Source organism: Lampetra fluviatilis, chromosome 43, assembly GCF_964198595.1.
Source record: "Lampetra fluviatilis chromosome 43, kcLamFluv1.1, whole genome shotgun sequence".
Lineage (NCBI taxonomy): Eukaryota > Metazoa > Chordata > Hyperoartia > Petromyzontiformes > Petromyzontidae > Lampetra > Lampetra fluviatilis.
Window position 1 is genome coordinate 8,882,719 of NC_136317.1, and position 27,827 is coordinate 8,910,545.

Below are 27,827 nucleotides of genomic sequence, written 5' to 3' on the forward strand. Positions count from 1 at the left end.
ACTCCCCCTGGGCTCGGCTGTCTCGGCTCGCCGACCTCAGGGTCCCCACCAGAGACGACGAGAAGGGAGGAGGAGCAGCAGTCCGTGCCCCGCCGGTCCACCGAGACCCATCAGGGTCATGCGGCTCTCGCGATGTCTCGGCGCCGACTCGGCCACGGGGCTGCGCGCTCACGGCCGCCGTGAGGCGGAGACGGAGGCCCGCGGAGCTGCGCCAGGACCCCGAGGAGCTGCGACAGGGGCCGGAGGGGCTGGGACAGGAGCCGGAGGACTCGGGGAGAGGAGGAGGAGCGGCGCGTGGGGTCGAGCCCCCGGGAGCCCGGGTTCTGGGCTCCCGATGGGGGTCGAGTTTGATGAGAGAGGAGATAGTGGACTCGACACGAGCAGGTGAGCAGGACAGCATCATCATCAGCACCTCGATCATCAGCACCATCATCAACATCACCATCTTAAGCACCACCAACACTAGCAACCACCATCAGCAGCAGCAGCACAATAATCAGCACCACCATAATCACCACCATCACCACTATCATTATCAATCATCACCACTATCGTCAGCACCACCATCACCATTATCATCAGCACCGTCATCATCATTACCACTTCCAACCATGGTTTAATTCCTCAATTGGATAGAAACAAAAACATTGAACACAAAAACAACGTGTGGCTTCAAAACGAACGACTGTTTTGTAATGTATAATCATTGGCGACGTTTTGGGCAATGCTCCTTGTTCATAGAACACAGGCCAGAGAGGTAGAGTGGATAAGAGTTGGAGACAGAACTTTATATACCACGGGGCCGAATGAGAATTAAATTATAACAATGTTTCCTGCTGAACTGTTTTTTTTATTGAATCCACTTCGTGATGCGTGCGTCGGTTTCAATTCACACATCGAGAGTAAACTAATTATGGCGATGTTGTTGCTGCTGCATTGGCAGTGGTGGCACAAGGACAATTAACAATCAAACTACTCGGCAATTTCTTCAATAACAACACTGCGTGGGGCGACGTTTCGGGCAATGGCCCTTCTTCAAGAGCGCGTCATTTCAGGAAGATTGCATACGTTCACGGGCAATGTAGGGATCGAACCTGTCCAGTTGGACTTGAGGATGTTTTAAATTCCTGACCGCGTGCAAGTGTCGAATTGAGTGGTTCCTAACCTTCACTGCAGCCTTGCACCCCTTTAGTTCACAATCTCGTATTTGTTATATAATGTTAATAAATACGTAGGTTTGATGATGAAGTAGGACTTATGTGCCCGTGCTTAATTTGTATTTCGATTGTTTTCCTTGAAAAAAGGAAATCTGGCCATGTCTGGCACCCCCAGAAAGGACATCTCGCACCCCAAGGGGTCGCGTGCACACCAGATTAAGAACCTCCGCTCGAGATTGATCCCCTTGCTGTCCAGATTTGTACCGATAAATCAAACGTGTTGAACAGCTGATTTCGTGTTCCAATGGGAGATTGCCTCCACGCGTGAGCCTACAAGGGGATTTTTACACGTTTTTATTTAACTCACTTTGTCTGTTGTTGTTGTATCCTCAAATCTTATAACTCAATTTTTACCCACTTCCCAATGTGGTATCGACTGCAAACTTGGTATACGTATGTCATACTGATGACAATATAAAAAACATATTTTTAGACATTCTTTTTTACATGTTGTGTTTCGGCTTGGGTCTAATTGTCCACGCTCAACTGACGTTTGCTGTAAATCACCACGGCCCCTTACGCTGTGGCCACTTCCTGGAGTCCTGGAGTTCTGCCATTACGAGTTGGGTACATTTCATTAAAGCGTGTTTTTTTTTTAACTTTTTTTAAAATATTACTTATTTCACCAGAAGGGTTCATCCAGAGCTCAATGACAAAGCTGTTGTTTTGTCATTGAAGGTATGGGGAGGCGTTCATTTTTAGTCCGGCCGACTGAACGGCGTTCAGCTGTCACGAGACGCAGTGTGCTCACAACACGGTCACAACACGTGTGTAGACTGTAGTGACATACAGTATACAACACGTGTGTAGACTGTAGTGACATACAGTATACAACACGTGTGTAGACTGTAGTGACATACAGTATACAACACGTGTGTAGACTGTAGTGACATACAGTATACAACACGTGTGTAGACTGTAGTGACATACAGTATACAACACGTGTGTAGACTGTAGTGACATACAGTATACAACACGTGTGTAGACTGTAGTGACATACAGTATACAACACGTGTGTAGACTGTAGTGACATACAGTATACAACACGTGTGTAGACTGTAGTGACATACAGTATACAACACGTGTGTAGACTGTAGTGACATACAGTATACAACACGTGTGTAGACTGTAGTGATGGATGTACTGCCGGCCGCTGTCAGTGGAGCGCGCAGCTGAAACAACGCGGTCCGAATCGCGGCAGATTCCTGCGCCTCTCAAAATAACCGCGACCCCATCACCCCCACCCACGACTCCATCCCCACCCCCACCCGCGACTCTCCCCACCCCCACCCACGACCCCCCCCACCCGCGACTCCATCCCCCCCACCCCCACCCACGACTCCATCCCCCCCACCCGCGACTCCATCCCCCCCACCCCTACCCGCGACTCCATCCCCCCCACCCACGAATCCATCCCCCCCACCCCCACCCGCGACTCCATCCCCCCCACCCACGACTCCATCCCCCCCACCCACGACTCCATCCCCCCCACCCGCGACTCCATCCCCCCCACCCACGACTCCATCCCCCCCACCCCCACCCACGACCACCATCCCATCCCAGCGCGTCTCCCACGCTGGGGAGCGGTGGCGCAGCAGTTAGCACACTGCGCTGTGAATTCCGCCCCCCCCAACCCCATCACCTTGAGTTTGATTTCCAACCACTGCCAACGTTAGTCAGCGGGGTTGTGATATCTTACGTGTCCTTAATGCGCACGTAGCCTGGCACAGGCGCCGCGGTGACGTCACGGCCACTTAGTGGCGGTGTTGATATCTTACGCTCGTGATATCTTTAAACTCTATCATGGACCTGTGTGTATTTTGAACTTCTTTCGCACCAGCTGTGCTAATCGGAGGTGCTGTGGGTTAAGGACAACAAACTAAACAACATTAGCGAGCACCTTTGGTGCGGTGTGTTCAACATCAAATGGGGTTTTATTTTTAAATGTGTGTGCAGTCATTGGTAACCGGGGATGGAACCATCTCTAACCCGAAGTATCTATAACCACAGCACGGGAAAGGGAGTAGAGTCGAGGATGTGAATGATGCACGGGACAATGAAAGGGAACAGAGAAGAACGTGGGAAATAAGAGGACAAGGGTGGAAAAGGACAAGGAGCCAAAGGGTCAGGAGAGATGAGGGGGGAGAGGAGGCTACATCAGGGCCTCGACGCTGCCACACGGAGGAGGGTGAGCGGCGTCTGTTCTCACAGGGGGCGGCGCAGAGGGGAGGGGGACAGAGTGTGGGTGGCCACACACAGGAGTCACGTGGTTTACGGGAAGCTTGACCCGGTTTAGAGAGATTTACAGATTTGACCATCAACTCGCTACGCTAGAGAACCCGGTTTAACCACAGCCCAGTCTACGTGCATCTATGGGTTTATGGGGGTGTCTGTATAAGTCTGGATCTCTGTGGAAGTCTATGGGTCTCTGTGTATGTCTATGGGTCTCTGTGTAAGTCTATGGGTCTCTGTGTAAGTCTATGGGTCTCTGTGTAAGCCTATGGGTGTCTGTGTATGTCTATGGATCTATGTGGAAGTCTATGGATGTCAGTGTGAGTCTATGGGTGTCTGTGTAAGTCTATGGGTGCCTGTGTAAGTCTATCGATCTCAATGTGAGTCTGGATCTCTGTGTAAGTCTTTGGATCTCAATGTAAGTCTATGGGTCTCTGTGTAAGTCTATGGATCTCAGTGCGAGTCTGTGGGTCTCTTGTGTAAGTCACTGATGACCCAGTTTAATCACGGGTGGCTGCCTGAATTCGTACTCAAGATCGCAGCGGTGCCGGCTCAGCATTCTGGCCTCTAACCCTTGACCAGACCTACAAGAAATATTCTTGTAAAGTTACTTTAAACAGTCAACAGGAGATGAGCGTCAATGCCTTAGTACTTATTTGGGGACGAAATCGTTCGACTTTTTAATGGGTGTTCGCCAACAGCTAAAACTCATTAAACCTATTTTTTTAATTTTCCAGGTAAGTCCCACTGGGCTATGTAACTCTTTTTTCAGAATTGACCTGGCCACAAATGATAGGTTAACGAAGTGGCTTATCACGTCTAAATTTATAGCAGTAGCCAAATACTCGAACGCATGATCCGGAGAAAAATCCACACGACCACAGGGAGAGAGACACGCAAACTCCAAATATACAGCAGGTGTCAGGGTCGGGATCGAACCCACAACGTACTGTATACCAGGTGAAGTCGTTAACATCTCGCTACCGATCTCTGAGTAAATCCATGGGTCTCTGTGTAAGTCTACGAGTCTCTGTGTGAGTCTATGGATTTCTGTGTAAGTCTATGGATCTCTGTGTAAGTTTATGGGTCTCTGTGTGAGTCTATATATCTCTGTAAGTCTATGGGTCTCTGTGTAAGTGTACAGGTCTTTGTGTAAGTCTATATGGGCGTCTGTGTTAGTCTATGGGTCTCTGTGTAAGTAGTCTATGGATCTGTGCTTAAGTGTGTAGACGCTAAAGTGCCGCACGGGGGGAATCTGGACATCTGTGACAAAGACCTTCACAGCTCACCGGCTTCCTCCTGCAGTCGAAATGAAGATTCCGACTCTGAATGTGTGCGAGCTGCGTGCCATGCATGGAGGCCCCTGCCTGAACCGTCGCGCGCTCGGCTGAGCTTTGAGCCGCGTTCGAAGGCGCCGCTGCGAATCAACAAACGAAGCGCGGGCCACGGTGCTCCGAGCTGAGACGCACAAAGGGCTCCTCGCTCGCACTGCTCGCGTCGACAGCGGTGTCAACAAACACGGAGCTGCAGCGGCGGATTGCCCTGCAGGGACCCCGAGTGTGTGTGGAGATACTCAGCCTCAAATGAGTACCCGGTGCCACTGTGGAGGCAGAGGCTGCCGGGCGTGGTGTTGTCCACCCAACCCTCGTGTGCCTTGCCGACCTTCATCGGTGCTCGCTAACAACACTTGCCCAAGCTGTCAGTTCAGGCTATGCAGGGGATCTTTGTCTTTGTGTGTGTGTATGGAGACACCCGTGCTGCAGGGACTGTGTGTGTGTGGAGACATCAGTGCTGTCCAGAGATGTGTCACACATTTGGGAATCCAACAGCAGCAGTACATTTTCAACTCGAAGCCGTTTTTGGTTTTGATTAATAATTTACCCAGTTATTATTGCTTCTCAAGACATCAATCATCCTCGTCATCATGAGTACGAGTTTAGACTACAGGGTGCGTGGTGATGACGGGTCGCTTCTATTGCTGCTGCTTCTGCTGATGATGATTGTGGGTTGCTGCTGATGATGATGGAATTAGCCGATGATCTATCAACTGGGGGCATCGTTGGCAGTCCCAGAGAAGCCGCACGCTGCTACACAGTTCACCTATCTAAACTAAACTATGTTTATTTTAGCAGGTAAGGCCCACTGAACTAAGTAGCTAATTTTTTAGAAGCGACCTGGCCACAAATGATCGCTCAACGAAGTGGCTTATTACGTGGGAATTTATATCAGCCAAAAACTCTAAATTCTTGAAGTTGATTCTAAATGTGGAAGGGAAAAAAACGGAGGACCCAGAGGCAAATCTACGCGACCACGGGGAGAGAGACACACACACTCCAAATATACAGCAGCAGGCATCAGGGTCGGGATCGAACCCACGGCCTCCTGTATACTAAGCGAGGTAGTTAACATCTCCTTGCCACCATGGTACCATCTCACACAGACCGTGTGTGGCACCGCGCGTGACACCCCGTGTAGCACCGTGTCTGGCACCGCGAAGCATCGGAGATGCCTGGCTGCGGTGACCCTGTGATGACCTCAGTAGCGACTGCCAGTAAACCGGAGGGCCGTGCTCACACGATCGTCGACAGACCACGCTTGCTGTATCAATCACACTTTTAGCTCAAGTGCAATGAGTAGTAATAATTAGCTCAATGTTATTTTCGTACGAAGGGTTTCACGGCCAACTTCACGATCTGTTTATTTTGGGTTAGGTCATCGTGCAAATAAACTGTGTTGAACAAACTGTATTACCGATTCGGCAGCACCACCGCTGTTGTTGTCTGTGTTACTTTACAGACCGCTATCAATCCACTCCTGAATGGAGGGTTTGCCATACTGTATCGGTCATGGGGGGGGGTGTGCTGTTTGACCATACTTCACCACCACTGGCGAATGCGGCGTGGGTCTGCTGCGCCTTATAGAAAACGTACAAACATTTATGTGGGTTGAACTTATTTCGCACAGTACGTAGCCGAACGTGCTCATTGGAGATGCGGGTGAAGGACGACAAACTAAAGCACACAAAGCGGTTTGAAACAAATGAGCTTTCAACAATAAATATCGCTCGCCACCGACGGGTAGCCGTGGTCTGAAATGAATGCGAGGCGGCTCGCTGGGTTCAGTACTTGTACGATAATCATAATAAACACTGCACCCCGTGTCCTGTGAGTGTGTGTGCCGCGCGCGTTGCCCTGTGCTGTTTGCTTTGGCTGCGATCTTACCAACCTCCCCCTCCTCCTCCTCTTCCCCTTCCCATGTTGTTTATACTATTGCAGCTCGGACTGCAGTCGCACGTCGTCCTTGGAGAGTGGTGAGTTGCTCTCCCAATGCACATTCAGCATCTACACACGCACGTTGCGGATCCCATTACTACTGCTAATTATAATCGCGAGTTAATTACAATAATATGTGATATTCAGTTCAACACGTAGGCTTACACGACCAATATTATCCATCATAAAGGTTTTTTTAGGGGGTCAGATCGCATAAATATACATGTGTAAATATAAACAATCTTGGCTATCGCCTGATGAAGCTAGTTGTAATCACCAGTGAAACGTCGTACTCAAAATTGTAAATGTTATGGGTTTAATCCCCAACACACTGGTGTGCTGAACTATTAATTGCCACGTTTTGTTCACGTGACAGACCTTACTCATGGGGTGTGTCAGGTGGTGGCAGGTTTAATTACACTTTTTATATTTATGCGATCTAACGCAAAAAAAAACCCTTTATTATGCACTAGCTTTACTACCCGGCTTCGCCCGGGACTTGGATTCACCACGGCCGGCCGCCTTTGTCTCCCCAGTGGCAATGTTCACACACCACACCAATTACTCGTTTGAGGCTGAGTCGACCTAGGGGAGGCCCAGTTAAAATAATCGTCACCGGTGGTGGCCGTGAGCAGAAATCAAACTCGGGTCACCGGGTTCGTAGCACAGCGCGCTACCCGCTACACTACAATGCGTTACGCTTCCACATGCGCGGGTCACATGACAGATTTGACGTCACAGTTCACTTGCCATGCAAAAAATATATGCATTATTGAGCTCCCCCCCCCCCCCCAAAAAAACCCCCCACAAAAGTGTATTTTTATAATGTTTGCATGGTGTACAGTCTGGAAAGTACTCACATGGCAAATTTTAAGTTTGTTGCATGTCGGGAAGTACGCTAAACATTTTGAACAGACACACATAATCACAACTTTGCCTTTTATATATATGGAGATAACAACGTTAGTAATAGTTTCAACTTGTAACTCAACGTCGCCGCACGACATTCGCTCCTCGCTCTTGTAGAGAGAGAGAGGACGACTCAGAGGTGCGATGGTGATCCATAGGTGAGCGGGAGGGGCAGCGTCCACGCGGTGAGGAGCCGGTGCTCACAGGTATCCGAGCTCCGCGATCCTCTATACAGACTGTTCTCCTACAATGCAGTAGTTGCGTTCCTGAAGAACACCACGTTCTCATAAATAATATATATTAGAGGGTCAATGCACAGTCCGCGATGATGCGTGAGATACGTATGCAGGCTGAACAAAGAATGAGACAGCATCCCAATGCCCTGTGCGATGCTACACCAAGGCAGACGTATTACAACCTCTTATTCCTACTCGCTCGACATGGTTCCGTTCACTAAATCGCGTTAAGTCAAATTCTCATCCGCGTTATAGAAACTGTATTCCCTAATACACTTATCACGTTTTATCCAATCGGCGTTATGGAAGCTACACACGTTATAGCAGAACTGACTTTGATAATTGGTTTTTTACCCTTTTATCTGGCAACAAAACTGACACCTTTTTTACGAGGAGTCATGTTTGCATAGACCACAATACCTGCAGTCATAATGCAAACAAAAAACATAACTCTGATAATGTCTATGCAAACATGACTCCTCGTAAAAAAGGTGTCAGTTTTGTTGCCAGATAAAAGGGTAAAAAAACAATTATCATATGTTTTACTGGCAAATGAGGTTCCAATGGTGTAAAGAACTGACTTTGTCAAGGTGTTATCGACCAATTAAGTAAATGTTTATACACGTGGGAAGAAACCGGAGCACCCAGACAAACCGCACACGTGCGAGGGGGAAACACTCTATCCCACACAGATATAACAGGTGGAGTGCACACTTTGCTGTTACCACCTTCTGTTGGCAGAGTCTGGGTATTGGCATCTCCTCAATGCCCACGGGAAGGGAGTTTCACACCATCTGTGCGCGATCCACCAACCCTCGCTACTGTGCTGGGTTACAGGCCACGTGCTCAACCACCACAGCCCGGCTTAATGCAGTGTGCAGCCCGTGGTGATTTTCCTTGTGAATTCGAAATGTGCATGTTATAGATTTGGCAATGTTTGCATACACGGGGTCATCGCGTGTTTGCTATGCGTGTTTGCTATGCGTGAGTCGATGGCTACGCTGGAGAACCCTTGCAAAACTAGATGTTTCACGTGCGTGTGTACGTTTAACTTCTTTCGCACCATACGTAGCCAACCGTGCCAATCGGAGGTGCGGGGGAAGGCAACAAACCATAATACAGTGCTTGATATGGAATTGGCTCCACGTATAAAAATGTTCAATCCATCGAGTTCTAAATGTGAGCCTTCATTGTCGTATCACCTAAAGGCGCCACCACTGGACATCAGTGCGGATTGATGAAGAAGGTGGGGAGGGGGCGCTTATCGTACCGGTGCAGATATCACTCCTCGCCACTGATATTAGCCGTGACCGAGAATTGAACTCATGTTACCTGTTTCGTAGTAACTCTACCCGCCATGACCCCCCCCCCACACACCCGCGCTCCCCCATCACGCCACCTGCTTGCGGTAGATGCGATCCATTATTGAGGAAGTGGGCGTAGGCAGCGTTACACCCCCCCGCCGCCCCCCCTGCTCGCGGCCGGGGCTCCGGGGAGGTTACGGAGAGGGAGGGGAGAGGGGCCCCGTCGAATTCATTAATTGAGGGGGCTCTGGAGGAATCCGATGAGCTGTGAATGTCTTTTTCGCAAGTGTCCAGATTCCACGTGCGGCACTTTGGCGTCCACACACTGCTTGCACGAGTTAACAATCTCGCCGCGGTGGCTAGGAGATGTTGACTACCTCGCCTGGCGGCAGCAGGAGCATTACCAAATAATTAGTTTGGTTATAAGTGTAGATTTCACTCCGGCTGTGCCAAACTTCAGCTCTCTCGACCTTGGAATTGACATCAGCCACTCACTCATTCGGGCACCCACAACCAGCTCACCTCTTCTCTATTATACATTCTCCTCCTCTTCCCTCGCCCCTCCACTCTTTCCCGTCGCTCCTCCGTAGCACCGCAGTGGCGAGACATTAAATCCCTCGCCTGGTATGGAAGAGGTCGGTCGCGAGTTTGATCCCGACCTTGACTCCTGCTGCTGTATATTTTGACTTTGGATTTTTCTCCGGGTCCTCCAGTTTTTCCCTCCACATTTAGAATCAACATCGTGCGTATAGAGTTATTTGGCTACTCCAATAAATATCCACGTGATCAGCCACTTCGTTGAGCTATCATTTGTGGCCAGGTCGTTTCTGAAAAAGAACTGTACAGCTTTATTCTCACATACCCAGTCTCATATCACCTGTTCAGGCTGATCTCTTTATTCTGGAATTTTTTTTAACATACGTTTAGAGATGATGACGAGGCACCAAGACATCGTCATCGCTTAAATAGACCTGGCCAAGTGCTGACGTCGTGGAAACTGGGTTTTGAGACTCAGTGGAGACTCAAATACTTGACACACTCGTCAATAACACTGCCACTTTGACAAGAAAGAAAAGTAAATAATTTTCCGACGTATTGAACAATGGCCCTTCTTTAGAGCACATGGTGTCAAGGTGCAGTCTCAAACTTTGATGATCCCCTCTACCTCTCTGGCCTCTCTATGTGCTGTGAATAAGAGTCATTGCCCGACACGTTGCCTACTGTTTACTGTTTTCTTCAGTTTTTAAGACCCCAGCGTTATTTGACGAATGTTGAATTATTATTTTTTATTGTTGAATGTGCCTATTGCACCCTCTGCCAACGCAGCAACAACAGCATCACCAGATGATAGCTTGTTTACTCGTGGAGACTTGTGTGTCTGTGTGTGTCTGTGTGTTTGTGGGGAGCGGTAGTGTAGCGGCCAGCTCGCTGCGCTATGAACCTGACGACCCAAGTTCGATTCCCGCTCACGACCAACACCATTAACGATTATCTGAACCGGTCCTGGGCCTCCCCTAGGTCGACTCAGCCTCAAATGAGTACCTGGTGCGGTGCATAAACATCGTCACTAGAGAGACAAACGCGACCGGGCGTGGTGCTGGTCACCCACCCCCTCGTGTGCCGTTCCGGCATTCATAGATGCTCGCTAACAGCACTTTCCCCATAAGTCTGTTAAGACTATAAGGGAGATCTTTGTCTTTGTTGCGTGTCCAAAGTACTCCCATCAACGTAACTCTATTAATGTTCGGCTCTTTTGTTAATGCACTGCTGGATGAAGGCCTTCCTACGCAAAAAAATAATTGCAGGAAGAAAAAAAACAACCTTAAAAAAGTAAAGCGACGAGAGCGGAGAGACGCACGCCTGGAATTGCAATGAGAATCATGCGCAGATAAATGACATCATTCCAACTGTTCAGCAAAGAGAGAGTGTGGGCTGCTTGGGCAGGACGGTGTCACGGCTGGAAGGGTCGATGGGGCGATGGTCAACAATAAAAGCGGCGTGGCAGGCAGCCAAGGAATGAAACGTATCCACCACTGCACAGACAAAGACCCCCCCGGATAGCCTTTGGCAGACCGTTGGGGCAAGTGCTGTTCGCGATAGCGTACGAATGTCTGCATGGGCACGGCACGCGAGGTGGTGGTGAGCGAGCCCAGATTTTATTCAACGGCGTCTCTCTGTCTCGTTGTGTCTCTCAGTGCCTCTTTGTGCCCCTCTATTGCACTCTGTCTGTCCGTGTCCCTGTGCCTCTCGGTGTCTCTCTGTGTTTCAGTGTCTCTCTGTGTTTCTCCGTCTCTCCATGATAAAGGTTTTGTTAGATCACGGAATTATAAACGTGTCGTTAACCCACCACTCGACACAGCCAATTAGTAAGGATTGTCACGTAAACAAAACATGCCAATTAGTTACTACTTGAGCACACCTGTGTGTTGGAAAGTAAACCCACAACATTTTTATTTGAGTACAACATTTTCTCTGGTGATTGTATGTATATATGTTGAATTTCTTTGCACCGTACATAGCCAACCGCGCTAATCAGAGGCGCATGATTACAACCAGCTTCATCAGGATATTTTCCAGAATTATGTCTTCCAGTTACGGTCTTAAATAAAGTAAAGATGATGTCTTCAACATCACCATCGCAACAACCAACATCACATCCCCATAACTACTGCCCCCCCCCCCAACACACAGGAGAGGGTCCCCTTCAGCAGCAGCAGGAGGATGAGGGGAGGTCTGGGTGTGGGGTCCCCGCGTGGGGTTGGGACCCCTACCGCGTGTGCCTGCACCTCCTGGCCGCGCCGCGCGACGTTCCGCGCCTCCAGGCGGCCGTCAACGCAGCCGCGGAGCTCCTGTGCCCGGGGCTGCGGCCCTTCTGCGTGTCCCCTCGGGCCCACCCCGCCGTGCCCCCTCCTCGGGCCCCCCCCGCCTCGCCCCGGCCCCGTCTCCTGGTGGAGCTGACGGCGGTGGAGGCGGCTGATGTGGAGGCCCTGATGGAGCTGTTCTCGCGGCCTCCCTGGAGGCCCGTGGCCCAGCTCGATCTGCGACATCGGTGCCAGCAGCAGCAGCAGCATCTCCGCCATCAGCAGCAGCAGCATCTGTTGCATCGGCGCAGTCTGTTCAGTGATCAGCAGGAACTCGACAACTATGATTTCAAACAACAGACACAGAGTTATCGTTTCCATCAACAGCAGCACAATTTGCACCAGCAACACGATCAACATCTTGCTGCTGTTGATGATGATGGTGATCAGCAGCAGCTCGCTGGATTATCCCGCCGCTGCCGCTGCCCCTACCGCTGCCGTTTCTTCTCGCTCGGGGATCTCGACTCCCCCGCCTGGGTCATCCGAGTGCCGTGCCGGTGCGCGGCAGCCAAGCAAGATCCGAGCCTCCACCGCCACCCGCACCACCACCAACAACACCACCACCAACAAGACCACCACCACCATCTCGAGCAGCCGACGGCCGTACTGCTCTACGTCCTCCCGTGCGGCCCCAGCGAGCTGGGCCCTCTCGCTCGCTTCTACGGCCTCCTCCTGGACGGTGGCAGCGCGGCCCTGCCGAACCCCGGCTGCTGCTGGAGCCGCGAGCTGAGCGCCGGCCCTGGGCTGCGAGTGCAGCTGTTGCTGCGTGCCGACGAGGCCGTGCCGGCCGGGCCGCCAACGCCCGCGCCGTGTGCCCACCTGGAGATGAGGGTGCCTGCCTTGGCGGCATTGCCCTGCCAGCGCCGCGCGCGCCTCCTTCGGCTGAGTGGCGTGCGCTGGCAGGCGGAGGACCCGAGCGGGCGCACGCTCCTACTGCTGCTGCAGGTGAGACCTCCAGCACCAGCAGCGATCCCGTATCAGCGATCCACTTTGGATAGATCCACTATCGCGGGATTCACTATCGAAGGACGCACTATTGAGGGGTCCAGCATCGGATCGAGTATGTATGTGTGTATGTGTTGAACTTATTTCGTACCGTACGTAGCCAACCGTGCTAATCGGAGGTGCGGGTATAGAGGGGTGAGTGCGATCTTGTCGTTGATCCAGGACTAGATTTGGAAAGATGCAGTCGTAGGCAGGAGAAAAGTGGGAAGGCCCTGATACTGACCTTGAAAAGTGGCAGGGAGTCGACAGCACGGAGGTGCTGGGGGAAGGGAGTTTCAAACCCTGGGGGACAGCAGAGGAGAATGAGCGACCTCCCACTGAGCGAAGGATGGGTGAAGCAAATATTGTGTAGAATAGAGTGAGATGAGAGGGGAGAGGTTTGAGATAAAGTGGAGGAAAGTGGAGTGAGAAAGGAGGGGAGAAGTAGGGAAGTGGAGTGAGATGAGAGTGGAGACATAAGAGAGTGCATGGAGGGGAGTGGAGTGAGATGGGAGGGCAGCTGGTGGTGGATCGGGGGGTCTGGGGGTGATGTAGTCTTGTGTGTGGCAGGCCGCGTGGGTGACAAGGCCGTGAGTTATCTCACTGGGGTCTCACAACAACAACAAAACCCCGTACCGTGTTCTTGATGTTGTGATGAGGGGCAAGGGGGCATGGGGGCGGGGGGGGCATGGGGGCGGGGGGGCATGGGGGCGGGGGGGATTAACGAGGTAAGGGGCGGGGCTAGGGGGGGAGGGTGCGGCTGGAGAAGTGAGGGCGATGTCCCCCCCGTCCAGCAGGAAATGATTTATTGTGAAGATCTTTTTGGTAAAATCATTCTCGTGTTTTGACTGTGTTGTTTTTTGCCTGCGTGTGTGGTTAAAGAAAGGTAAGGCGTTCCCGATGAGATAATCTGAGTGGAATACTCCCCACGTCATTGCGATAACAACACCTCCCGTTGTTTTTGCGCCCAGCCCTTGTCCTGGCAATTTACAAGGAGGATCTTTTGTCTTTGTGCTACAGCGGTGGTTCTCAATGGGGGGGTACGTGGACCCCTGGGGGTACGCGTGGCAATGTCCCAGGGGGGGGGGGTGGGTACGTGAGGTGATTTATAAATGAGTGAAAGTATACTCTTTGCTTCTTTTATACCTCATGGAGGTATAAGAAAAGTTAAATCACGACGTTTCAGGCGCAACACAAGCGCCTGAAACGTCGTGATTGAATTTATTTTATTTTCTACCTACGTGACTTTACCGAAAGAACCAAAGAGTATGGATCCCGGCAGTCACGAAAACTTCTAATCTAGGATGAAAGTATATCGTACGTGGGAATCATTGGTGAATAATCACGTATGAATCTGCCAATATAACATCACTACGATAATATGTAAATGCGTATGGTAACCTAGAACGATATTAAATACTTTTTATAAACTCGCTGATCGTAAACAATGCGGTTGATAAGAGTTAACCAGCGAGTGCGAACAAATTCTTTCATGCATGCAGAGCGTCCGTTGAGTTTGTATTTTATTCGGCTTTCGGTTACTCGCTAGTTAGGATAACCTCACGCAATGGACAATTCGTTAACATGTCGACGTTCATTATTCATACATTTATTTCTCAGAACCGTGTTGGGTCAGGCAAGGGAGTTTACTCTTCGGTTGAAACAAAACTCAACGGGAGGGGTACAGCAGTAGCCAACATCGGTTGAGAACCACTGGTGGGACTGTATATACATATACAGGGCGGTCCAGATGTCTTGTGACCCACAAGTAATTGACTCCTAACATTGTTTTTTTTACCCTTTGCATATTAATATCTGTTTTGAATACACCTCACTTTAAAAAAAAGATTACGTTTTTGTTAAGGTTTAAATGGGCGGTCACAAGACATCTGGACCACCAAGTACAGGCGTGCCTCGCGGTTACGCGATGTGCATCTTGTCGGGGACTTCACACTGACACTGCGCGCTTCACACTTACGCGCTCGAGAGAGAGAGAAAAAAAACACCCAAAACAATTGTGAAGTTTAATTAGGTGCTCGCTAACAAGGACGGCGGCGAGATGTTAACGACCTCGCCTGGGATACAGGAGGTCGTGGTTTCGATCCCAACCCTGACGCCTGCTATATATTTGGAGTTTGCGGTGTCTCTCTCTCCCTGTGGTCTTTCTCCGGGTCCTCCGGGTTTTCCCTCCACATTTAGAAACGTGCGTTTAGAGTATTTGGCTGCTCTTAAATTCCCACGTGATAAGCCACTTCGTTGGGCTATCGTTTGTTGGCAGGACACTTCTGAAAAAGAGCTATATAGCTCAGTGGGCCTTACTTTGTAAAATAAAAAATATTTATAGTTTCTTAAGGCTATACGGGGGTCTTTGTAGTAATCAGAGCAGCAGAGAGACAGGGAGGTGGCCGTTCGATGGTGAGAGGGTGACCGTAGTAACGAGAGTCGCAGCAAGCAGAGCAACGATACATTGGCTGAGCCAAACTTAGACACCATCACGAATTGAGGATTTATCTTCAGATGAGACGAGAGCTCAGTGCAAGACGTTGTGATGGTTCTTTACCAGGTGACATGAGGATCCGTACTGGATGAGACGAGGCCTCAGTATTGCAATGCTTCTGTACCCGATGTTGCAAGGCCTCTCCGTGTTGCAGGGTCATGGCAGGGGTTCTGTGTGACATGACACGAGTGCTCCGTATCAGAAAATAGATGGCATTTCCAGATTGAATGAGGTGGTGATGACGATGGCTCTCTATCCGATGGGTTGCTACTGTGGAAAGTTTCTTCAAATGTGCATTGACCACGAACCGTTACCCCCATGGCACGTGACCGATAGGAGCCGACTAATTTCTGATTAGACATCTTCCACTAACGGCGGAATACTTTATTTATGTTTGTATCATCTGCTCATCTTGACGAGCCAGACGGCAGCCGCTCCATCACCAGCAGCAGTGTCAGTGTGGAGGAATGGGGGGAACGGGCGGACCCTGAGGTCACCAGTGAGTCCGGCTTGGGACTGCGTGCAATGACGCGATTCTGTCACTGTGCACATCCACAGGGCGCGCTGTGGTCACCCTGAGCCCCGGGTGTGGACAGAGGGCCACTGAGATGCACACAGAGAGACACAGGGGGAGATGCAGGGACACATACAGACACACACGGACAACAGAGAGGCACAGATACACAGTGAGACACAGAAATTGACGCAGTGATAAGCAGGGAGACACAGAGACAGACACAGAGAAACACACAGAGACACAGAGCCACATGAATAGAGACCCAAAGAGACACAAGCACAGATAGAGAGAGAGATACAGAAACACACAGCGAGCCACAGACACAGAGACCCAGAGAGGCATAGAGAAAGAGAAGGGCACTGAGGTACACAGGCACAAAGAGACACAGAAAGACAGACATACTGAGACACAGATAGACGCAGCGAGGCACGGAGACACAGAGGCACAGAGACACAGAGACACTCATAGACACACAGGGCCGCAGGCACAGAGAGATACAGAGAGACAGAGAGGCGCAGTCCTCAACAGCGGACCCTGTTGAACATGGCTCATGAATCTCCGAAGTTTTTTTGTTTGTTAATGAGAAGCGTTTTGTTTGTCTGCCATCATTTCTCCTCAGATGTTATGTCTCAAGAATCGATCAACGGAGACAGTGAGTGGGTCACCTCGCCTATAAATCGAACTGGGCAGTTCACCAGCGTCGCTTGAAGCAGACACCACTGAATATCGAAACCGGGCTCTAATTGTGCACTCCCCAGTGGGGGGGGGGAGGTCGTGGCCGACGGGATGTGTGAACAATGACGTTGTGCTTTGATTGTTCTCACGTGGAGGGACAGGCATAGGACGGAGGCGACTCATCTGCCGAGTGAGAGGAGAAGTTTCTCTTTTGGGGTTAGATCGCGTAAATACGAATGTGTCGTCAAACACATTTGCATTGTTTACGTGACAAACTTTACTAATTGGCTGTGTCGGGTGGTGGCGGGTTTCACGAAACATATTTTCACGATATAACAAAAAAAACCCATCTATTATGGATAATATTGGTCACGAAAGCCTTACTACTCCTAATAATGTGTTAACCTGTGAGTTGTGGTTTTTATTCTAATCGGACGGAGTGGATTCTTGTTGTGGGGGTCCCGTCCCGAACGTTGGGGGTGAACGTCACGGAGAGAAAGGGACAGCGACAGTTGCGAGCGTTATAACGAGCCGTGACGAGCCTGTGAATGCATCCCGCATTCCCGTGGCCACTCGCAAACCACACTCCCTTCTCGCTCGTTCTCTCTCGCTGTCCTTTCCTTAGTTATATGGCTCTCTCGCTTGCTCGCTTTCCTCTCTTTAGTTCTCTCGCTGCCTCTCTCTCGCTCATTTCCTCTCTCGCGCTCTCCTCTCCTTAGTTCTCTCGCCCAAGTCCTCCCCTCCCAAGTCACCATGCATCACCACCAACCACTCCGCTTGCTCCTCTCTCCTCCGCCTCCCCCAGCCATGCCTGCCCCTCTCCACGCCACCTCCAAAGCTGGGCAAACACTCCTCGTCTGTTTCCAAGAGATCTCGCCCTTTAATGCCACCGCATAATCCATGGGAGAAGGGGCGTGCAGTGTGTGCAGTGTGTGTGGCATTTAGTGTGTGCGTGTGTGTAGTGTACGTGTGTTTGTAACGGAATGGCGCGCTGCGCAACGAACCCTACGACCCAAGTTCGATTCTCGCTCGCGGCCAACATCGGTGACGAATATCTTAACCGGTCCTGGACTTCCCCTAGGTCGACTCGGCCACAAATGAGTAGCTGGTGGGATGTGTAAATATAGGCACTCGGGAGACAAAGGCGGTCGGGCGTGATGTTGGCCACCGATCCCCTCTTGTGCCGTGTCGGCTTTCATAGTCACTCGCTAACAGCACTTGCCCCAAAAGTCTGTTAAGGCTATACGGGGGATCTTTTTAACGTGTGTAGTGTGTGTAGCGTTTTCTGGTGGAACAACTGGACTCCACTCAGCTACCACCCCACCCTGTATGCTGTGGAATGGCTCACATCATTGAACACACATTCTTTGGTTCTTTCGGTAAAGTCACGTAGATATGTTCAAAGAAAATAACAAAAAACTACGACGTTCCGATCGCAACACAAGCGGTCGTCATCAGGAAACTTTTTCCTGTTATTGTTATTTTCTTTGAACCTATCTATGTGACTTTACCGAAAGAACCAAAGAGTATGGACTCCTGCAGTCACGAAAGCTTCAAATCATATTTGTTGTTCACTACTAAGTGGCGGTGACGTCACCACGGCACTTGTCCCAGGCTATGTGCACTCTAAGGCCATGTGAAGTGTTGAACGCTCACCGCCAAGAGGTCACGGGACAGACCCAGGTACCATGGTTTGACTGACTGAGATGATTGGCAGATACACCAACTGTGATCCCAACTCTACCAACTTTCTGTGCTTTAGACACACTCATTATTGTGAGCGTCGCTCATCTGCCCTCCGTTTTTGCTGAAGGGCGACTGCCTCCAACTGCCCAGTAGCGTCCTTGACGAGCCTCCTCCACAGAGGCCGATCTTGACACTGCTGGTACCAGTCATTGGCAAGTCCACTCAGCACCATATCCTTCTGCACCACATCAGTCCATCTCTTCTCTAGCCTGTGCACTCACCAGGGTGGCGAAGTATGGTCAAACAACTTCCATAAGACCGACACAGTGACCATTGGATTGAGAATGGGCAATCAATGACGTTTCATTATCTCATTGTGAACCTTCGCCACCTAGAGGAGTGTCACTCAGAATTGTCCCACAAATTGTGAGCTTTGTCGGCCTGCGAGCCATTGACACTTCGTTTGGCCTCAAGGTGCACCTAGCCTGGCGCACCAGTGTTACAGTGACGTCACCGCCGCTTAAGAGCTGAATAGTCGCTGCTGTTGTTGTTAGAATTGGAACAGCAAGAGATTGTGCGGCTGGTCGATTCATAATGTGCCAGAGAAGCTGAGATCCTGGGTTCAAATCAGGGTTCTAGGCACCCGCGAATCAAACCGCGTCACCAGTGAATTACACGGAAACATATAGACTCACACAGAGACATCCCCGATGTCATTACAGACTTACACAGCGATCCATAGACTTACACAGCGACCCATAGACTTACATAGGCTGGGCTGTGATTAAAAGCCTGGTCATCAATTACTTACACAGAGATCCATAGACTTACATAGAGATCCATAGACTCAACCTGGTCACCAATGATTGCACCAAAAACACCCCCAACGCATTCAATTGTCGTTCAGTTAATTCATTTTTTGTTTAGCTCTAACGATCTAAATGTTTGGTTTCGATTTAGGGTGGCCAAAATCCTTTTGCTTGTGAGGTGTGCCACCTAGTGCGTGTGGATAAGAGGCGACTAAAGAAAGGGGGGCCTCCAGGAGTAGTTCTGCGACTTGTTCTTCCACGGGCCATTCTCCGACACGCGACGACATTGCGCCGCCTCCTTCCGGGCATTTTCTGCGTGGGGACATTTAATGAATTCACGTAAAACGAGACGCTCTCAATACCAGAACCACAAAAAAAACAGCGACTGGTGGGTAATTACCACATGCAAAATAATACTATGTAACACATTTTTTGTTCCTAGGTTGTAAGTGTTATTTCGTAATTGCTTATGCCTAAAAAGTATAGAAAATGGCTATTATTCCCCACAAACGTTTATTTTGTGACCAGGACAGTGATATTTAAAAATGTACCTATTTTCAATGAGAAAACGGGCGAATTTGTGTCATTCGTTCACATAAAGTCAGAAAAAAACTACATATGAATCAATATTAACATGTATTTATACTAAAGTAATACAAAAATGACTACAAACGATTTAGAAGTGTGTAGTTTTTCGAGATTTACGATTATACTGTAAATCACTTTCACGAATCAGCCCCCAAATGTAGTCTCCCATCATGTTATCATTATACTGTCCTTGGTAGCGGCGTGCAAAGTCCAGTAGATGCTGGTGGAAGCGCTCGCCTTGCTCCGAGTACGCTCCCATGTTCTTGAATTTATCAAGATGAGCATCAAGGATATGGACTTTGGGGGACATCCTACAGCTCCACATAGTTTTCGACCTTGTGATTGCCCAGGAAGCCACAAACCACTGCGACAAAGCTGTCCCAAGCCGTCTCTCTTTATTAGTGAGCTTGAGGAATTCATTGCACTCCAGGATCTTCTTTATCTGTGGTCGGACAAAGAAACCGGCTTTGACCTTTGCCTAAGACAGCTTAGGGAAGAAGTCTTGAAGGTACTTGAAGGCTGCCGACTCCTTATCTACAGCTCTGAGAAATTGTTTCATAAGGCCTAATTTGATGTCCAGTGGTGGCATGAGCACATTCCGGGGGTCCACCAGTGGCTCCCACTTGACGTTGTTCCTCCCCACAGAGAACTCGATCTGCTGTGGCCAGTCCCGCTTGTGGTAGTGCGCCTTGGTGTCCCTGTTGTCCCAAAGGCAAATATAGAAGGGAAACTTGGTAAAACCGCCTTGGAGACCCATCAGGAATGCCACCATTTTGAAGTCTCCAATGACCTCCCAGCTGTACTCATCATACTTCAAGGCATCCAGCAAGGTCTTGATGCTGTTGTAATCTTCTTTGAGGTGCATCGAGTGAGCCAGGGGAAGAGACGGGTACTTGTTGCCATTATGGAGCAGCGCGGCTTTGCTGCTCCTGGATGAGCTGTCAATGAAGAGGCGCCACTCATTCTGGTTACAGGCGATTCCGATTGCCTCAAACAGACTGGTCACATTGTGGCAGAAGCAGAACCCATCTTAACGGGTGTAGAAGCTGCAAAAAGGTTGGTGATGGTTCCTTTGATCTGCGACTTGCACACTTTTATTCAACAAGTTCCACTGCTTGGTTGGGGTAGTATGGGTTTCTCTCCTCAGCTCCACCTCTGAAATTGTCATCTGGATCTACAACGTCTTCCTCGCTCTCTGGCTTGCTGCTGTCTTCTAAAGACGGCTGCTCCCTCTTCGGAGGAGTGGGTACGGGGAGCTCATGGCAGTGTGGCACTGGGGCGACGGATGAAGGAAGGTCCGGATACGTGATAGCAGGTGCATTCTTGCCAGTCCAACGTTTGTAAGGGTCCACCATGCAGAAGTAGCAGTCAGTGGGTTCCCGCCAAATTCTTGGGATAGCGAACTTCATGGCTCTCTTTTCCCCTCTGTACCATCCTACAAAAATACATTTATTTCACCCATGACTAATGTGTAAGAGATTCTCGCAACATTTTTGATACATGATATCTTTTTTTAAATAACATTGAAAATTGTAAAACATTTTAAAATTAAAAACTTACAATTTTAAAAATGTTAACACATTTTTTCACGTTAAATTCCGAGCAACAATTGTCCATCTTACCTTCCAGAGTTTTTTGCATTGCTCGCAGGTGAAATGAGGTGCCCAGGGTTTGTCTTGATCCCTGACAAGCATGCTGAAATATGCCTTGTAGGCCTCACACATCTTAGCAGATGCTTCCACAGAGTACTTTTTCGCTCTTGTCTTGATAAATTGGCCGCAGACATAGCAAAATGCGTCTGCCGGATGCTTGCAGCATCTTGATGCCATCTCAGAAAAATGCAGACATGTGTAGTGGTGATACGCGCTGGGTGTGTACGTCATGTGCCAGCGCGTATGTACGTGTGTGTGTGGTGACGCGCGCTGACGGGGAGGAGCAGGCGTCAGTGCGCGGGTGGGGGTAGTGCTGCTGATTGGCTGTGTGCCGGTGACGCGCTGAGAGGGAGTGATCGGGTGGCAGCGCGGTGTGATTGGTCGAGGAGTGGAAACACGCGCTGGGCGGAAACGGATCGTAGAGATAGCGCGTGGTGATTGGGTAACTGAGGAGCGGTGCCGACGTTGAGGTCCGCATCCGCTCCGTCTCCCGGGAGGAAGAGATATATAAGATGATGCACAGAGGAGTAGGGGAGAGAAGTGGAACCATCTAAGAATGAAGACGAAGGTGCAGAGATAGAGCCCGGAGAGGAGAGTAATGGAGAGGAGAGGAGAGTAATGGAGAGTAGAGGAGAGTAAGGTATAAGTGTGTAGCCAGAGAGAGAGAACGGTCTACACGAGCTGAGTGATGTATAGTGTGTAGCCAGAGAGAGAGAAAGGTCTACACGAGCCGAGTATGCATACGGGGTAGCCAGAGAGAGAGGAAGGTCTACACGAGCCGAGTATGCATACGGTGTAGCCAGAGAGAGATGTAAAGTCTACACGAGACGAGTAAAGAGTGTAGCAGAGGCGTAAGGTCTACACGCGACGAGTGAAGAGTGTAGCAGAGGCGCAGAGTCTACACGAGACGAGAGAAGAGTGTAGCCGAGGCGCGGAGTCTACACGAGGCACAGAGAGCCAGCAGCACAGAATCTACGAGAGTCGAGAGAAGCGTAAGGCGGAGAGAAGAGGTCACGAGTTGTACTGTTGTATGGTGACCGCATTGTGAAGAAGAGAGGCCACGCGTTGTATCGTTACAAGTCAAGATTTAATAAAAGAAGTGTGTTCCCGTCAAGGAGTTTCCTGCCGTCATTTTCCAATACTTCACATGTATCCACTTAGGCAGCTGGAACTAAACTGAACTGGTGGGCTTCAGGCCCCTGTATTTATACTACTATTTATATTACTGAAAAGTCCTAGAATGTTCTAGAAGTTACTCCAAGTTTACTCAGCACTGAATCTATCTGGAATGTTCTGCAAAAATAGGTAAATTTCAAAATATCACTGTCCTTGTCACAAAAGCAAAGTTTGAGGGGAATAATAGCCATTTTCTGTACTTTTTAGGCACAAGCAATTAGGAAATAACCCTTACTACCCAGGAACAAAAACAATTGTTACACCGTGTAATCATTCGGCGTCGTTGTCGTGAACATGAGTAACACAACAAATAAGGAGGCCATAACGCCTCTTTACCACGTGTCTTTTTTTTCACGCAAAAAAAAGTTTCTATTTACACAACGCGACGTTTTTCGTCTGATTGCTTATTTCGATTGTGTTACTCGTATTCCCCACAGCAGACGACGCTCAGTAGTTATATTTGTTAAGCTGTTATAGTTGCGCCCCTCATGATTCATCTTGTAGGGACATACTTCGCACTTACGCTACAGTTACGGGCGCGCGAAAAAAAAACACTTGTAAAGTTTCATTTTTCTGAATAAAAAAAATATTATTTTCGATGACAACAAATCAAAGTAAAAAAAATTGTAATGTCACTGCGTCATGGCAGCACTTCAGCGTCCCGGGTTGGGCTCAGCCGCCGTACATCTGAGTAGAAGCAGCAACCCACGGAAGCGTAAAGGAAGCCCTGAAGTTAATCCTTATTAAGTAATCTTTGTAAGTAGTATTTGTATTATTATTTGTTAATAAAGGAAATTATATGAATTTTTGTTCGGTAATCCACCCCCCCTTATAACATGTACATCAAAAGAGGATTCACACAACGCGATTCAACTTGTGAGCTGTTTTTCAGGAACGCATGTCGCGTGTTATGCGAGGAATGCCTGTTTTGTATTGAGACTAGCACCCATTTTAAACTGCAAGGGTCCCTTGCCTTGAAATATCAGGCAGTTCACCAGCATTGGTACGAGCAAACTTGACTTCTGATGATGAGAGTCACAACCTCCTCCCTCCTCCTCTTCTCTACGCTAAGGAGCAGGACAATGGTCACTGCCAGGCACCGTTTCTCCGTGGCAGCCCCCGCCGTCTGGAACACGGACATCACTGTCCCATCATCAATGTCCCATAATCACCGTCCCTTCACCACCATCCCATATTCACCGTCCCATCATCAATGTCTCTTCACCACCATCCCTTCATCACCGTCCCATCATCACTGTCCCATAATCACCATCGTATCATTACCGTCCGGCCGCTGCTGCTAACTACTGCACATTCACAGCAGCAGCTGTGTGCTATCCCCACAGACTTCTAAAAGACACCGAGACGCTCTTGCTCTTTCTTAAAGGGCCCCACCCCTTTCTTATAGGTCCCACCTTTTTCTTAAAAGCTCTGTCTCTTTCTTAACGGTCCCACCTCTTGCTTAACGGGCCCATTTCTTTGTTAAAGGGCCCAAATATGTATTAATGGCCACATCTCCTTCTTAAAGGCCCTATCTCTGTTTTAAAGGCCCATGTCTTTCTTAAAGGCTCTTTCTTAAACCCTCCACTGCTCTTGCCTGGTTTCAAGTAATATTGAGCTTGGCTCGGCACCTAAAAGTCATAATCATTTGTGTCTGTGAAATATAAAGTGCCTCTTACAAGGTGCATTGTTATTATTAATGTTCAAACCGCTCCAGAGTTTGCCTACATTGAACCAATGCTGCTGAACAAATGCACTCCAGGACGTCCGTGTGGCTAATGGGATGTGTATTTAGATTTTTAGTTTTGTCTTTTTTTTATGTACAGAAACAGATACAAACAGGACCCTGCGGGGTGGGCTGGTAGGAATAATACTTAGTACCGGTACAGGGATTTCGACCGGGTATAGAGGAGTTAAAGAAAAAATTAATGTATTCTAGTGTAACGTTAATTAAAAGTGTTTGTTTTGACAAGAAACGCTGTGAGATTTAAAGACTCGTAGTCTTTCATTTCCAAACGAGGCCTCCTGCAGTAGGCCTCGCGAAGCCTTCTGCACTAGGCCTCACGAAGCCTTCTCTGCAGTAGGCCTCGCGAAGCCTTTTCTGCAGTAGGCCTCGCGATGCCTTCTCTGCAGTAGGCCTCGTGAAGCCTGCCGCACTAGGCCTCGCGAAGCCTGCTCAACTAGGCCTCCCGAAGCCTTTTGCACTAGGCCTCTCGAAGCCTTCTCTGCACTAGGCCTCGCGAAGCCTTCTCTGCAGTAGGCCTCGCGAAGCCTTCCCTGCAGTAGGCCTCGCGAAGCCTTCTCTGCAGTAGGCCTCGCGATGCCTTTTCTGCAGTAGGCCTCGCAAAGCCTTCTCTGCAGTAGACCTAGCGAAGCCTTCTGCACTAGGCCTTGCGAAGCCTTCTGCACTAGGCCTCGCGAAGCCTTCTCTGCACTAGGCCTCGCGAAGCCTTCTCTGCAGTAGGCCTCGCGAAGCCTTCCCTGCAGTAGGCCTCGCGAAGCCTTCTCTGCAATAGGCCTCGCGATGCCTTTTCTGCAGTAGGCCTCGCAAAGCCTTCTCTGCAGTAGACCTAGCGAAGCCTTCTGCACTAGGCCTCGCGAAGCCTTCCCTGCAGTAGGCCTCGCGAAGCCTTCTCTGCAGTAGGCCTCGCGATGCCTTTTCTGCAGTAGGCCTCGCAAATAAGGCGATTAAATGTATCTCGTGTCTGTGTTAATATAAATGTATCTTGTCTCTGTGTTAAAAAAACGTGCTGCGTTTCAGTAAAGTAAATTTGAAGCGAAGTTTAAAGTTTCGCCGTGAGGCGCCGGAAGCGACGGCCATCTTGTTTAGTTCACAGATCGCAGGGGGAGCGGGCGGCCATCTTGTCGGACAGACGGACGGACGGACGGACACATTAATCTCTTGGTGGTCTGGTCCACTTCGTTCCTACCAGTATAACTGTCTCTACTTGTGTATTGTGATGATGGTGGAGTATCTGAGACTCATCAACAATAGTGTGCACATTTTGGTCGTGCAATATTTAACAAATCATCATCTTTTATTTTAGTACCTGCCCTGGATATGAACTGGAGCCGCGATTGTGTGCCGGGTGCGGACACCAATTTTTTGGGGTCACGACCCTCGCGTCCGTGTCCGCGTGTGTCCAGAATGCGTTCGTGACGCCGCCTCTCCAGACACGCCGCTCGCTCCCCCGCGGGGTCTCCCGCGATGACATCACCTCCACGACGGGGACTCCATCCCCGGCGCAGAGCTCCGCCTCCAGCCCCAGTCCCAGCCCGACGCCGCGCCGCCTCGACGGCGACCGCGCCGGCGGTCCTCGCCGCCGTTGCCACGGCGATAGAGGAGCACACGACGAGGGACTCCCGATTAGAATCGGGAGCGCCGTGGCGATGCCGGGCGGCGCCAACCTCGGCGCCAAACTCGGCGCCACCACCCTGCTGCGCTTCCGGCCCGCTGAGGTCCACGATGGCCGGGGCGGAGCGGCGGAACGGGGCCCGGCCGGGCGGCCGCATGGGCGCCACGTGCCCGCATCGAACCCGCGCCACCCCTGCCACCCATTCCACCCTCACCACCCGTCCCACCCATCCCACCCATCCCACCCGCACCACCTGTCCCACCCATCCCACCCTCACCACCCTCGTCACCCGCGCGTCGCGAGCCGTGCCGAGTTGCTCTCCACCGCCACCACCACCGCCGAGCCCCTCAACGAGAGCGGAGCGGGCGAGCAGGAGTTCTTTATTTGAATGGAGATGAAGGGGCACCGCGGGAGGGAACTCTCGCAGTTATTAAGACCGCAACAGTCGTCCTTCACTTGGTGGGAGGTCGCTCTTTCTCTGCTGCTGCTACTGCTGGCAGAGATAATGCTGGACGTTCATTGAGCCAGACTGGTGCATCTTTAGGGTTCTTAAGGTTCAGTGTGATTATCTTGAGCTCATAGAGTCAAGCTCTGGCATATTTAGGGCACTTACGGCTGGGTGTTAATACATGAGGCTCAGAGAGCCTCACTAAAGTGGCCTTTTATAATTCGTACGATTCTAGCGGTAATGCCTGAATCTCAGACGAAGGCACCACGATTGGAAGGTAGTTAATTCCTCTACGCACACAGCTTTAATGTGTGCGTCTTTAGCATGAGAATCGACTCGCACCGACAAATGTTGCATATAAAATGTGTAATCGCTCTTTCATTGACTGAAAACACCTAAATATATAGAGGACTACAGAGCTTGGACAATTGTTGATATTGCTGGCTTATGGCCTGGCTACTGCCATCGTTATACATGATAATTACTTTCGCCTGATGGGAAACGGGAGTGCGCGGAGAAAACCGACACGATGGGGATCTTAATAAACCCGTAGCCGGCCAGAAACCTGCTTGCTTTACTCACCGACGCCATCTCGATGTGAGTCTTACTAAACTTTTTTATTTTACCAGGTAAAGCCAACTAAGCTATGTAGCTCTTTCTCAGAAGCGACCTGGCCACAAATGATAGTTCAACGAAGTTGCTTATCATCACGTTGAAAATTTATAGCAGCCAAATACTCGAAACATATGTTTCTAAATGTGGAGGAAAAAACTAGAGAACCCGAAAAAAACGGGGGGAGAGACATGCAAACTCCAAAAATATAGCAGGCGTCAGGGTTGGGATCGAATTCATGTCCTCCTGCATACCAGGCGAGGTATTTAACATCTCTCCACCACGGCGCATGATGGCTCCCTTCTCTGCACGATTCACCAACCCCGGCATTTGCAGCATAAGCCCATGCAGCAGTAGTGAGCGCGGGCGCTGGCATCACAGGGGCAGTGCCAGCGACGGGCTGTGATGCCGCTAGTGGAAGCGAAGCCTATAGGAGGCAGAAAAGCAAGTAGGTTCGACGTGCTACCTGTGCAGCAGAGGTGTGGTTCTCCTCTCCTAGGTGTGGATTTTATTTTACTCTGAATTGTGGTTATTTTCGTACATTGAATAAAAAAGAACTACTGTAAAGTAAAATAAAAAGTTTAAAAGATTTAAATAAAAGTAAAACATTAATAATAGGGATTGTCATTACGGTACTGTTTGTGTGTGTTTATGGTGAGTGTGGGTGGAGCAGATTGTGCGTGTGTGGTACAGACTCTGCGTGTAGTATAGACTGTGTGTGTGTAGACCTTGATACTTGGTGGTACAAGCTGTGTGTAAGTGGTGCAGGCTATGTGTGTGTGTGTGGGCCGTGGTG

At 49.9% G+C, this 27,827-nt stretch overlaps 1 protein-coding gene across 1 annotated transcript; it reads left to right on the top strand.

Annotated features, from left to right (window-relative positions):
* On the top strand, positions 1-27,632 carry FAM124A (family with sequence similarity 124 member A). The gene is made up of 4 exons (XM_078876028.1): positions 1-384; positions 6,725-6,759; positions 11,862-12,976; positions 25,763-27,632. The coding sequence occupies exons 1-4, from the start codon at positions 119-121 to the stop codon at positions 26,357-26,359; spliced, it is 2,013 nt and encodes a 670-aa protein (XP_078732154.1). The 5' UTR covers positions 1-118; the 3' UTR covers positions 26,360-27,632.
* The last annotated feature ends 195 nt before the right edge of the window (positions 27,633-27,827 follow it).

Coding starts and splice junctions, on each gene's coding strand:
- FAM124A (XM_078876028.1), top strand. CDS start 119: ATGCGGCTCTCGCGATGTCTCGGCGCCGACTCGGCCACGGGGCTGCGC. Junction 385..6,724: donor AGTGGACTCGACACGAGCAG/GTGAGCAGGACA, acceptor ATACTATTGCAG/CTCGGACTGCAGTCGCACGT. Junction 6,760..11,861: donor CACGTCGTCCTTGGAGAGTG/GTGAGTTGCTCT, acceptor CCCAACACACAG/GAGAGGGTCCCCTTCAGCAG.